At 44.6% G+C, this 12,315-nt stretch overlaps 1 protein-coding gene across 7 annotated transcripts in view; it reads left to right on the top strand.

Moving 5' to 3' along the window:
* The first annotated feature begins 827 nt into the window (after nucleotides 1-827).
* LOC147026324 (uncharacterized) overlaps nucleotides 828-12,315 on the top strand; it is a 126,453-nt gene continuing 114,965 nt past the window's right edge. For 2 of the 7 annotated variants that reach the window (XM_085881625.1, XM_085881624.1), the window contains exons 1-5: nucleotides 828-1,055; nucleotides 3,563-3,647; nucleotides 3,773-3,864; nucleotides 4,548-4,644; nucleotides 5,352-5,469. In XM_085881625.1, coding sequence (XP_085737751.1) covers nucleotides 843-1,055; nucleotides 3,563-3,647; nucleotides 3,773-3,864; nucleotides 4,548-4,644; nucleotides 5,352-5,469 — 605 coding nt within the window. In that variant the 5' untranslated portion in view covers nucleotides 828-842. Of the gene's footprint in view, nucleotides 1,056-2,670; nucleotides 2,835-3,562; nucleotides 3,648-3,772; nucleotides 3,865-4,236; nucleotides 4,281-4,547; nucleotides 4,645-5,351; nucleotides 5,470-12,315 lie in introns of those variants that run through there. The other 5 variants (XM_085881628.1, XM_085881627.1, XM_085881629.1 and 2 more) reach the window with 5 other exon arrangements.

The raw sequence follows: 12,315 nt of genomic DNA, 5'->3' as shown, positions 1-12,315 counted from the left end.
ACCCTCTCCCCTGCCCACAACCCCCTCCCTTGCCCACAACCCCCTCCCCTGCACACAACCCCCTCCCCTGCACACAACCCCCTCCCCTGCCCACAACCCCCTCCCCTGCACACAACCTCCTCCCCTGCCCACAACCCCCTCCCTTGCCCACAACCCCTCCCCTGCACACAACCCTCCTCCCTGCACACAACCCCTCCCCTGCCCACAACCCCCTCCCCTGCACACAACCCCTCCCCTGCACACAACCCCCTCCCCTGCACACAACCCCTCCCCTGCCCACAACCCCCTCCCTTGCCCACAACCCCTTCCCCTGCACACAACCCCTTACCTGCACACAACCCCTCCCCTGCACACAACCCCTTCCCCTGCACACAACCCCTTACCTGCACACAACCCCCTCCCCTGCACACAACCCCCTCCCCTGCACACAACCCCCTCCCTTGCCCACAACCCCTCCCTTGCCCACAACCCCTTCCCCTGCACACAACCCCTTACCTGCACACAACCCCCTCCCCTGCACACAACCCCTCCCTCCCACAACCCCCTCCTCCCACAACCCTCCCCTCCCACAACCCCCTCCCCTCCCACAACCCCCTCCCCTCCCACAACCCCCTCCCCTCCCACAACCCCCTCTCCTGCACACACCCCCTCCCCTGATGAAATTTCGGTTTCAATGGTCAACATTAGGTCTGTACGATCGATGGTGATGATGAAGGAGTAAACCGATGGATTAAGGGTGTGATGTTAAACGTGTCATGGGTTAAAGTTCCGCCGAGTCGTCGATGCGCCCAACTTTCCTCGCACATCCTGGTGAAAGAGGTCCGTTTATACACCGCGTCACCATGACGTCACGGTACGTTTCGCAACAGTTCTCGCGAGATCTGAAAGAGCTGCGGCCCACACAAGGGCGCGGGTTTTGCGTTCTCCTAATCTCGATAATAAAGCCAACCGGTTATCCTCTTTTCACAATACTCTTCTTTCCTTTCTTTTTCCCCCCTTCGTTCTTCGTTTTTCCGCTACATTTCTGGATCTCGGGTCGCACCCCCCGTTGGCAGGTGAGTGGTGGTGCCTTGTTGCTGAACATCAACGGACGGTTGAGAGGGTACTTCGGTGGTGTTGTCAGATTATACCTCCTGTAATATGAAAGACATATTTGGGGTTTTTGAAGCGACGTTAGATCCTCGGGGTCAGATTTTGTGCCGTGTGGGAATGGGGGTTCGGGATTGATTTAATGGGTGGCCATACTCCATGGAAGACTGCTTTGAGGTTCGATGGTCGCCATAGTTTCACTTTCAGTCCCGGCCGTGTGGACGCGTTCGTGCAGTGCTGTCGGTGTTCGATCGTTGGCCTCACACGGCCTGGACTAGTAGCGGTAGTGTGAGGCCCTGTTCAGGATGTTGGCCTTGTCCGGCCTTCACAAGGTGCGTCCAAACACCGGGGCTCGGGGCGAGTCCCACATCAATGTCAGGATGTCCGGGAGCGTCATCGTTTCCTCATTCCCGCTCGCTGTTCAACTGTTGTTCAGTGCTCCACCGTCCTCATGGTGTGTGTGTGTGTGTGTGTGTGTGTGTGTGTGTGTGTGTGTGTGTGTGTGTGTGTGTGTGTGTGTGTGTGTGTGTGTGTGCGTGCGCGCGCCGTCCCTTGGATGGACGTTAAGCCGGATGTCTTGTCTGCTGGCATTAGTTGGGGGGGACGTTGAAGATCCCACGGTGTCCTTCGCGAGGAGGAAGGCGAGTTGTCTCCGGCATCATGAAGAAATTACAAATTTTCGCTATGACTTCAATCAAACGTCAGGCCTGGCCACCCGGTTCGTGAAAGTCAGGCGGGGGGGTTGGGGGGGTGAGCTTCACTTCACCTGGCCGATGACGCACGAACGTGGGAATAATAATTGTAACTGTTAAAGAAGAAGAAGAAGAAATTTATTTTATTTTATTTTGAAAATCTACATTAAAGTTCATATTCGATTATTATTATTATTATTATTATTATTATTGGACCTGGCTGTTTACTGGACCCCTGAGTTCAAGGGAGTGATCCTCAAAATATTGACGACGTTGCCTGGAGAAACTGAATTATTAATTTTTTTGAAGAAGAGCGTGCTGAGCACTCTGACGTGAGTCATGTGCTGTTTGCATCCATTTATCAGTTACGTCATGGGATACCTTCAAACGTGTCAGCATATTATTACCTCCGCCACCGAAGGTGGAGGTTATGTTTTTCACCCCTTTTTGTCTGTTTGTTTGTTTGTGTGCAGGATATCTGAAAAAGTTGTGTACGGATCCGGATTAAATTTTGTGGACACGTTAGGTGTGTGACAAAGACGAACTGATTACATTTTGGTGACGAGCCGGATCTGGATATGAGAATTATTTTATTTTTAAAGTGATTCTTCACCATTGAGAGATGGGGCCAAAAACGATTTTGTACTGTATAGCATGATATTTCAAAAATGTATTGGGCCCGACATGTTCTCGTGGATCAGGCATGACGTGACGGAGGTATGCTCTCCACCGAGTGCCCTTCCAGTTGTAAATGGGCTTGCCAGGATAACTTGTGCCCACTTGCTCTGAGCTGTTTCGCCTGCGTTTGAATTCATACCCAGTTATAAACTTTCTTCCTGGTGTTTTTGAATGCCGGTCGAGTCATCATTGTGTGTGCTCCATCCCTCAGATGTACGTTAAGCCGGAGGACCCATCTGCCGACACTGCAGCCGTTGGAGAACAATAGATATTCTGCAGCGTGTTTGCCGAAGAGTCGGCGAGTTATCGCTAACACCCTTCCAAAAAAAAATTGCGAACTTCCGTCAGTTAAAGATCAGTCCTGTTCAGACTCTGGTGAGAGCTGTTACCCCCGGCTGACCCCGCAAAAAGGTGGCAATAAATTGGGCCGTTAAAAAAATGAAGATGACAATATGATGAATGCTCAAAATCGAATAAACATTCCGTTTACACCTTAAAATGAACTTGTTTGTCAGATTGTTTGAGCTATTGCACCACCAATCCAGAATCGTTTCGCAGCTGTCAAGTTGAAATCTGGGTCATTGTTTGAAACCTTGATATAAGGGGAAGTTAATATCTTTGTTTTTCGTCACTGCATTTAGAAACCCCCAGTTCCTCATTAGAATTTGGTGATTAAATAATTTCTTCTCCCAGCTAAAGTGTACAGTACCAGGTAACTCTAGATGCAGAAAGGCCCAAGGGGACTCCAGCTTGTGCTGGATTGAATCCTTGCTCGGGGGTGATCCGTGCCTTCCACTAAATTTATCATGTGCTCGTATTGGTTGCCTTGCTGCCGGATTGGACAAATTTTGTCTCTTTCCTCCTAACATACATTTGTTTACACCATAACACCATGGTAACGTGTCTCTCCGGTTGCACGGTTCTTGTGCATCTGTTGTGAAATGTGAATGTCATCTTTGGTTTGATCACAAATGGATAATTGCTCAAAACAAATTGCCCTCGGATGCAAGTTAGCATTCGCCATGGCCAGTAAGCTATTTTGGATTTAGTTTCTTTGAGACGTGTGTATGCACCTTTTGTGTCGTTTATGAATCCTATCGTAGAAAGCCATGCAGTTGCAATGTGACCCATGTGATGCACCCTTTGTACTGCTCTGTCTGAGATACAACTGGATACCCTCCACACAAAGTAAATACATGGTTGTTTGTGTGTGTGTGTGTGTGTGTGTGTGTGTGTGTGTGTGTGTGTGTGTGTGTGTGTGTGTGTGTGTGTTGGATAGGTCTTGTCATTGTGTCCTCTTCCCGTCTTTCCAGAGTGGCCGTTTTTTGAGTTATGGGGGCTCGGGAGAGGGTTGAAAAGTCTTTGCTGCAAGTGGAGCGTTCACAGCATTTTCTTTCTCGAAAAGGTGAAGGAACAGACGTGGGAGTGCTTGCTCAACTTGTTCCAGACGTGTGCCACTCTTTCAACTTCCTGTTTCCTTGTTTCCATATCTCATGATTTGTTTGCACATTTGGTGGCCTATTTATCTATTGTACCATGTTCGACCAGTTTCTCATTGATATTTATTTCATTTTTTTGACTGAGGCTTTCAAATGTGAGCTGTCCAAGTTTTGGAACAATGATACAAGCTCTGGAGCAAACTGGCTTGCTCTCCATGAATCCTTCCCTTTTTTACTTTTCTTATAGTTATAAAAGAGCGAGTGTCCAGTGTCCCATGTGCAACTTTTTGTTTTTTGAGTAGTATTTATTTATTTATTTATTTATTTATTTTTTGCAGATATTTTGGCAACCTGGAATGATATTCTCAAAGCCAAATTCATAGTAAGTCCACTTTCCTTGCTTCTTAGGTATGTAAGTGAACTGTAGATCCATTAATAGTCCTGTTTCTGTGTTTGGTTTGCGAAATGGTATTCTTCTCGTCATCCTTTGGTTCCCTTCACACAGTTTGCACATTTGTTTTTTTTCACCTTCTGTTGGAATACACCTTGGTTTCGAAGTGAAAATGAGGAGGGCAGGCTCTGTTGAAGTGGTGCTTCGGTTATTTTTGGAGTGCTGACTCGGGTGTTTTTTGCATCTTACTGTGTATAGCCGTGTCACGTTGAGAAGCTTTTACAAGAGCAGAGGCCGGTCGACGTTGAACCTCGGCAGGAGGTGCAAAGCGGTGCACACATGCTTCGCACTCGAGGTAATGGCATCGAGCAGCACTGGTAATGTGCTGATACTCTACGCTCTTTTGCAAGAGAAGCTTGCCTGCACTTCAACCATTTGTTGTTAGTAATTCCAAACTGTACTTCTGTTGATTCTAGCCTGCCATATATTGTGTTGACGAAGATGAAAACATCTGGCAAGCGGTTGTTCATTTTATTTCTGATCTGTATCTTTGTAAAAAGCTCGCAGCCTGGTGTTGGCTTCGTGGTTAGGGTGGTGGCTTGGGATCCTCGGGGTCCTGATTTCGAGCCCCGCTGGCCACTGAATTAACATCGGGGGTTGACTCAGCCTGTCATCCTTCCGAGGTCGGCGAAATGAGTACCAGTATACTGGTAATTATCCCTGCGTGTCGAAGGCGAATAAAGGGTTGTCGTCAGGAAGGGCATCCGGCCATAAAAACATTGCCACAAGAAAGGGTACCACGATTGGAGCTCGCAAAAAGCTGATCCCTACTCGGGGGGGGGGGGAGGCTTTAAAATAGTGTGATGATGATCTTTGTTAAAAGCTATGAAGAAATTTCAAATTCCGACCCTAACTACTGCTGGGAAGGCAATGGCAAATCACCCAGTGTAACCCTTGCTGCGTAACTGCTTTGGCAGCACTGATGCTCTGCAACAGAGTATGGCACATTGGAATCAGATCAGATCTTTGTCGACATTTGTGCTTGTGTTCTGTTGTTTGCAGAGGATGGATCCAGCAGGAGCCCTGATATTCTATACTCGAGAACAAGCAAGGAACAGGAGAAGTCTTTAGACCTCAGACAGAGACCCAATGGCATATCAAAGCATCATACGGTTGCCAGGTGCATTTATTTGGTTAAAGTCCTGATTTATCTTGCTTGGCTAAGGTTTGCAGAATATCTTTGCATTTGCTCTGTGGAATGCAGCATAGTGTGTTCTTATTCAATTTTTTATTTTTTTTGCTTTCTCCTGGTTTTAATGCAGTCTTATTTCTTGCTGCTAAGATACAAGCAGCAGCAACAGGTTTTCATTTCATTTGTATGGCTTTTTTTTATTTTTATTTTTTGCCTTTGTTGCTTGTTTTGTCTGAAGAGCCAAAGGAGTGATAATTATGTTCCAAATCGGTGAATTTGTAAAATATGAAATAATTCAGCAAGATCAAAATGTACATGTTGTGTATGCCAGATAATTGCATATGCTGAGTAAGCCATCGCTGTGCAAGCAAGAAGAAACTTGCTGCTTTAATTGATTTGCATGGAACTGCATGCTGCGTTGAATCGGTTTTGATTCGTTGTCAATTTGAAATCCATCCAACTTTGAATGCTTTGTACAAAGGTGAACGTTCAAGCGAACGTGTAAGTTTTGTCGTACCTCTTGATGAAGCGATTTGTGTACAATATACGTCAAAACGTTGATTAACCTGGTTTGCAGGAATTACCGACCATTGCTTTTTCAGTTTTGACTTGACGATGGACGACTTCGTAAACTGTAAGGTTTGTTGTGAGCTTTCGGGATGTTGATCACAGTTGGCTTTCTGATAATATGACACCACAAACACTTTGGGGTTTTTTTTTTTTTGTCCTCGAGGTTTCGTTGTGCATTCACCATAAACCTGGCAGTGAAGTTTTTCCTCCATATATAAATGTAAGGAAGCTTCACAATCGAGCGATGCTATTGTAATGGAAATCACTGATAACTCGTCATAAATTGGTTAATTTAGTTATCTATTCATATGTGTGTGCGATTAGTTGGATTGTACTCCACCCTCCCTTCCCGCTCCCCCCCCACCCCATTAGTACCTCCATGATTGGGTGTTTAGTTTGGACCACCGTCTCCCTTCCAGTCCTTTGTATTTTTTACGAAATACCTGTTCTCGTTTCTCTGGTTTATTTATTTTAACTTTGGCTGGCCTGTGCGACAAACTGATATCAAATGTTCTAGTCTGCATGATGTCAGAAGGTACTCTATGCTCTTTTGCAAGAGAAGCTTGCCAGTACTTCGACCATGAGTATTTAGTAAGTGAAGCCTTCACTGGACAGACGAATTAGCCCTGTGCCCAGGACCAGCCGATCAATCGACACACGCCATGATGTCACGTGGGCGGGAGTTTTGAACCAGCATCCCTGGTTGGAAGAGTCAGGACCCTGTAAGTAGCAACAGCATGTGGCAGGGCCAAATAATAGTTTACCCAGGTCCCGCTGTGGGGTTCTCATGCTGGAGAGGTGGGGCTCTGTCAACCCATATGATTTGGTACTAATTTTTCCGAGGTTTTCAGCCAATGTGGCCAAATTGCAGAATTCGTATGAGCAACTGATATTATGATGATGGGAAAAAACAAATCGGTAAATTTAAGTTCGATCAATGAATCTTTAATAAACCGATTGAAGGCTTAGCACACGACACACTGAAAGTTATTCTCTCGTTGAAAATGAGAACTTCCAAATGATTCTGCATACAGTGTGCCCCTTTCACTTCCAAATGTTTATAGCTTGTTCAATTTCACTGCAGAAATGAAAGGATGCAACATTCTCTGACTTCAAGTGAACTATCAAAATGCCACCAACTCCAGCAAAGAAGTAGAAAAAGGCAACTGGTCGCTATTTAAATGAGTAGGAGGAGAAGTATGCAGGAAACAGCCAGGACATGCATACTGTGTGTTCCATGCCAAAAAGTGTGAAGGTTCTCGCCTCAGGTGTCTTCGCTCTTGTGGTCCATTTAGAAACAACCAGACAAACTGTGTGTCACAACTACCAAAACATTCAGAATGATGATTGAACACTTCCACAAGAAGCACTGAAAAAACAGAAGTTTACTTGACAGAGTCAGAAGTGCAGGTTTGCCAGTTGATAGCAGAGCACATCTTACCTCAATCCATTGCTGAACACTTCACAGGTGTAATACACAACGTGTGAAGATGCAGAAGCTTTAGAGTGCAAGTGGACAGAGGCAACCCAATTAATCAAAGACAGCCATGCACCTACCCATTCAGCTCACTGTTGTAGACATGTGCAAGTCAGGACCATGTAGTCTGATGATGGATGAAAGCAATGACAACAATGAGACAAATCACCTTGCCATCTTTGTCGTTGTGTTCAAAGAGGATAGCGGTGCCAAGAAAAGAATCCTGAACGTGCCAGCAGTACCAGGTGGAACAGCCCAGAAAATTTTCAATGCTATTGAATCGGTTGTATATTACCGGTGCATAACATTTCAATCTTCTTACCACTTGATAATTAACTGCTTGACATTAAAAACAAAAAACCTAATTTGCTATGATGGAGAAAACATGGAGCTCACCAAAACTCCAAAATTGACATTTCACAGTTCTCTGGCCTACGTAGAGGTTCCATACCCGGTTCTACCCCAGGTACCAACCCTAATACTGGCCTTAAGTGCCACCCAAGGCCAGCAGACCGCACGTACTTTAGCCTTGCTCATATTCCAGCATGTACTCTGATCCAAGCTCCGATAAACTCAAGGCCTGGTACGGTCCGCGAACCTGCTTTTTGAGTACCAAGGGGAAAATAATCATGCGTAAGTACGTCAATGTGGACCTTTTTAGGTCATCTCCACCGAGATGACCTAATAAAGCCGGACCAAATGTCCGTACGTCCGTCCGTCAACAATTTTTCTTTCCAATCTTGATGAAACTTAGTATGTGGGTAGAGGTCGATGAGTGTTGTACAACGATATAACTTTTGTCCGGGTTCAAGGTCAGGGTCAAGGTCACGTAAGTTATAAAAATTGCCATTTTCAAAACCTATCTCTGCCATTCTACAAGATATTCAGCAACTGTTTATTGATTATGATAGTAAAAAAATATTATCTTGTATCTAACCGGACAGATTTTTGAATTTCCGTCCCGTTTGGCCGCCACGTAACCTGGAAGATGGTCAAAAACACCTCCTGGTACAAAAAACTTTTTACTTCCGATCTTGATGAAATTTGGTATGTGGGTAGAGGCCAATGAGTGATACCCAACGACATAGTTTTTCCCGGATTCGAGGTCAGGGTCAAGGTCACGAGGTCACGAAAGTTGTGTAAGTCGCCATTTTGAGAACCTATCTAGTCTGTCATTTTAGGAGACATCTGGCAACGGTTCATCGATTATGATCGTAAAAAACATTATAGAGATGACCGTCACCCCCACACGGGGGTAATTTTTATATGTTGTTTTTAGAACCCTTATTTTACAATGGCAAGATGTTCGCGCCTTGGGCCAAGAAGGGTATCCCAGCCCAGAGGGTGGGAGTGCCTGCTAGTACACAGCAATGTATCATACTGTAGGACCCTGCTATTCGAGGATCATAAAGTGTGACCAACTTCGACATTCGTGCTTTGTGTATTGGCGTTTTTTAAAAAATATATATTTTATTTTTACACTTCAGAACTGGTCTCCGACATCCACCTGGGATATTGGAAATCAACTAACATCACAGCATTACTAAAGGTGCAAAAACGGATCCCTTTAACGACAACCCAATTAGCTTACTCTACTTCCAATCATCAGCAAGGTCATGGAATTGATCATCGCATTTGACATAAAATCATTCCTTTTCTCCAACAGCCTCATTTCAATTCATCAATTCTGATTCACACCTGGTCACTCTAGCTTGGACATGCTGCTTCGGCTCTCCCAACAATGGTGGAGGCCCTCGATATCAGACATGGGATCAGGACTGTCTCTGGACATATCTTGAGCTTTTGATACAGTCTGGCATCCTGCCTTGCTCTCCACACCGTCTGCCTCTGGAATTCAAGGTCAACTCCACTCTTGGATTGCTGACTTCATCTCCTCTCATAGTTGACGTGTGGCTCTCAATGGAGCATTTTCATCTCATCTCCTGTCAAGGGTGGAGTACCCCAAGGCAGTTTTCTTGGCCCTGTATTATTCCTCATCTTCATCAATGATCTCACTGACTGAAAAATCCTCTATCTCTCTGCTGATGACTCCACTCCCTGCCTTGATGTATCTCATCCTTCTGACAGGCAGCAGCCTCTTCCCTCTGCTCAGACCTTGACAAAATCACAAACTTGTCAAACAGCATTGCTTCTATATCAATCTTGTCCACCCTTTGCGTTTTCCCTCACTCCTCATCGTCACCTGCATCCCTTGTTTGTTCTTCTCCATCTACTTTCTCCCTCTGCCCCGCTGTTGTTGTTTCCTTTCTCCTGCTGTTCCCTTTCTCCTGCTGTTCCCTTTGTTAGGTCAGCTCGCTGACCTATAACCGTTCGATGTCCTCAGATCCGTCTGTTAATTTTTATTTTTCTATCTCCTCCCAGACGTCTCAGCCGATTGAGTTCTAACTTGACGCGATGATAATACTAGTTGCTCTCTATAGATCGTCTGAGCCCTTTTTCGCATTTTCGCCTCGGGGTCAAGGTTACAGGGTCATCAAGTGCAAAATGACCGATTGGTCGAATGGCCTATAAGGAAGCATCGGACGGCTATAATGTATAATGGGTTTCATAAGGATTGTTCAGATTTAATTCGACCAACTAGTTTCTTGTTAACTCTGTCGTCTGGCTCTGTTTATTGGGCAACACGAGGTCCGCTGACTTCAACACGGCTTCGCGCGGTTATTTTAAGTTCAATTTAAATTCTGTTTTCACTTTTCATTGTCGCTAAGGTCGATTAACACTCGATTGCATTAAGTTTTGTGAAAATTGAATGTTTATATCCTCGGTCTGTGTGGAATGCATTGCAGCGAGGGAGAGCTTCCATGGGCTTCCATCCGTTTCCATGCCATATAACGAGGCTGCCTTAAGTTCTAGTTGATTTCTGTTTTCACTTTTGGGACCTTCTGGTGTAGCTACGCGTTTATTGAAGATAATTTCCGTGAAAATCCGCTCAGAAACACATTTTTCATATGAGGAAAATATATTCAATTAAAATAACCGTGAGACTGGACTGGACACCACATGCTTTCCGTTCACTGCTTCACCTCATAACCTGTCCTCCTGAGGGACTGCTTATTCGTAGCATCTGTGAGATTAATGTTTATATTTTAGATGGTTTGGGGATGTGCTGTACAAGTATCTGAAAGAATTCCAGTGAAAAACGGACCTTTTTAAGATTTTATTAGGGCATTTCATCCGACAGTGAGCTGGCTGGTCACGTGACAACGTGCAGGTAGCGAGTGATTGAGCTTCTCGGTGGCCCGAGTGTCCTTTTTAGTTGGGATCCAGCTCTGTCCTGGATACAGCCATTAAATACACACACTTAGAGTATTTATTTCACGGCCATAAACGCGGGTTTGAAAATTGTATAATGATGGTGGGAATGATTCCTAGATTATGGAGATTTTGCTTCGAGCGGCCTCACACATTTATTTTAAATTCAATTTGAATTCTGTTTTCACTTTCCGGAGTCGCTAAGGTTGATTAACACTCAATTGCATCAACTTTTATCTCCGAGCTAACCGTCAAACCCGCTCGGGTGTATTATTATGTTGTGTCCTGATTTGTTCTGTGTAATCGCTTTTCCATGAGACTAGACCATGTATTTAATAAGAAAACATTCACGGCATTTTTCATGAACATATCCCCCGCGAATAGTCGGGTCCGACAATACATACATACCTACATTGTGTCTTCACACATGAGGTGAGTAATGGAAGTACTAAACAGGATTTTTATTTCTTGTCTTTGAATAATAATCAAATTTTGAACACAACTCTTTCAGAAATTTTCTTTGCCTTTATTAATTCGTCACCACACTGTTTAGTTTGGTTTTACTATTTTCTTTCTTTGAGCCAACACATCATGCCATGGGAGAACATACCTGGGTTTGTCAGTGCCAAACAACTGCAATGTCATGTGGGAGCCAACAATTCTGTCCTTTCCTACCTAAAGGAACATAATCACAAGATGTTCAGCATTGGGTGCATCTGTAATTTTGTAAACCTGTGTGTGTAATCTGCAAAGAAGAAAATGTCTCCTTGTCGATGATTTATTTGTGGACATTTTCTACTTTTTTGGTGGGACACGGCTCAAAAAGGGAAAATAAGAGTAGTTTCATCTGTTTGTTTGCTGAGGTTGACCAGCAGTAAATTCTTAAGCACCATTAAACTCGATGGTTTTTACTTGACAGGTGTGCAACAGAACTACAAGTCAGTCCGCTGCACTGAAGAGCTACTTTGCCAGCCATCTTGATGTTGCAAAACCAGGGAGAGTGAAATGGATCAACGGAAGACTACAAGATCCACTCATAAAGCTGACTACTTTTCTTGGAGGACATCATGTCAGTGTTGGATGTTTTCATTAGTGTTTCAAACTGATGAAACAAAGAATGGAGTTCTCTTGGTTGAGATGGATCACCTTCTTCGAAAGTTGATTTGTAAAATTTGTTCAAATGAAATGCATCCACGGGATGGACCTCCAGAGAATGATTGTGTTTGACAGAGAGCTTCAGCATGATGATGACAAAATGTCTGTGGGGATGACTGTTAGGGCATACAGTATCTCTATGGTGTGTCCCTCATTTTTCTAGACATTTGAAGAAGATTCTTCATTAATGCCAGGAGATTTTATGTTGGCGCTGTGCTGACGATGACATAGAAGTTTGCCTTCAATGAGCCCATGTTGCCAGAAATTATTGTTCTGGAGCACACCAAGAAAGCAGACGCAGACTACATTCATATTTTGAGACTGGTGTAGAGGTTCTGTCCAGGGGGGGAGGCAGCGTG

Source organism: Eptatretus burgeri, chromosome 5 (assembly GCF_056783735.1).
Source record: "Eptatretus burgeri isolate ZD-2024b chromosome 5, Ebu_testis_v1, whole genome shotgun sequence".
Classification (NCBI taxonomy): Eukaryota; Metazoa; Chordata; class Myxini; order Myxiniformes; family Myxinidae; genus Eptatretus; species Eptatretus burgeri.
Note: the sequence above shows the minus strand (reverse complement) of the source record. Positions and strands in the feature narration are given on the sequence as shown.